The following is a 514-nucleotide window of genomic DNA, read 5'->3' on the forward strand; positions in this document are numbered from 1 at the left end:
TTCCACCGCGCCGCCTGCCACCGCGGGGGTTGCTCCCTGGTGCAAAACCGACCGAGGTGCCTCGGGAAGGGTGGGGGGTGATGAGATGCTGCGGGACATGCGCTGCCTCCTGTGCAAGCAAACCCAGCTCCACCGCACCTTCCCCACCTCCCGGTGCCTACCTTTGCCCCGGGAGCTGTAGAGGGAGTTTTCCTCCATGGAGAACTTGCCGTCGGTGCCCAGCGAGCTCTGCTGGCCATCCTTACCTGCTGCCTGCTCCTCCCTGCTCCTCTGCCCGGGAAAGAGCAGCGGGTGAGCGAGGGCAGAGCACAGCATCCCCCCAGCTTCCCCCGTCGCAGCAAATCCCCGGAATTCCCCCGCAGGAATCCTGCTGTCTCCCGTGCCCCGGTTATCCCTGTCCAGTGCGTACCGGGAAGGCCAGCTCACACAGCTTCTGGATCCAGGCGGCCGCCTCAGTGCTGTCGGCGGCCAGGAGGTACCGCTTGTCGGTGGTCTCCAGCAAGAAGGGGACGGT

The 514-nt window shown here is 66.1% G+C and overlaps 1 protein-coding gene across 1 annotated transcript in view; it reads right to left on the minus strand.

The window, feature by feature from the left end:
• The window catches only part of LOC104073055 (docking protein 2-like), a gene marked incomplete at both ends in the record, with an annotated part of 1317 nt that overhangs the window by 591 nt on the left and 212 nt on the right, over positions 1–514 (minus strand). The window contains 2 exons of the mRNA XM_009572714.1: positions 139–270; positions 410–514. Of these exons, the coding sequence (XP_009571009.1) occupies positions 139–270; positions 410–514 (237 nt within the window). The remainder of the gene's footprint in view (positions 1–138; positions 271–409) is intronic.

This window comes from Fulmarus glacialis, unplaced genomic scaffold, assembly GCF_000690835.1.
Source record: "Fulmarus glacialis isolate BGI_N327 unplaced genomic scaffold, ASM69083v1 scaffold39282, whole genome shotgun sequence".
Lineage (NCBI taxonomy): Eukaryota > Metazoa > Chordata > Aves > Procellariiformes > Procellariidae > Fulmarus > Fulmarus glacialis.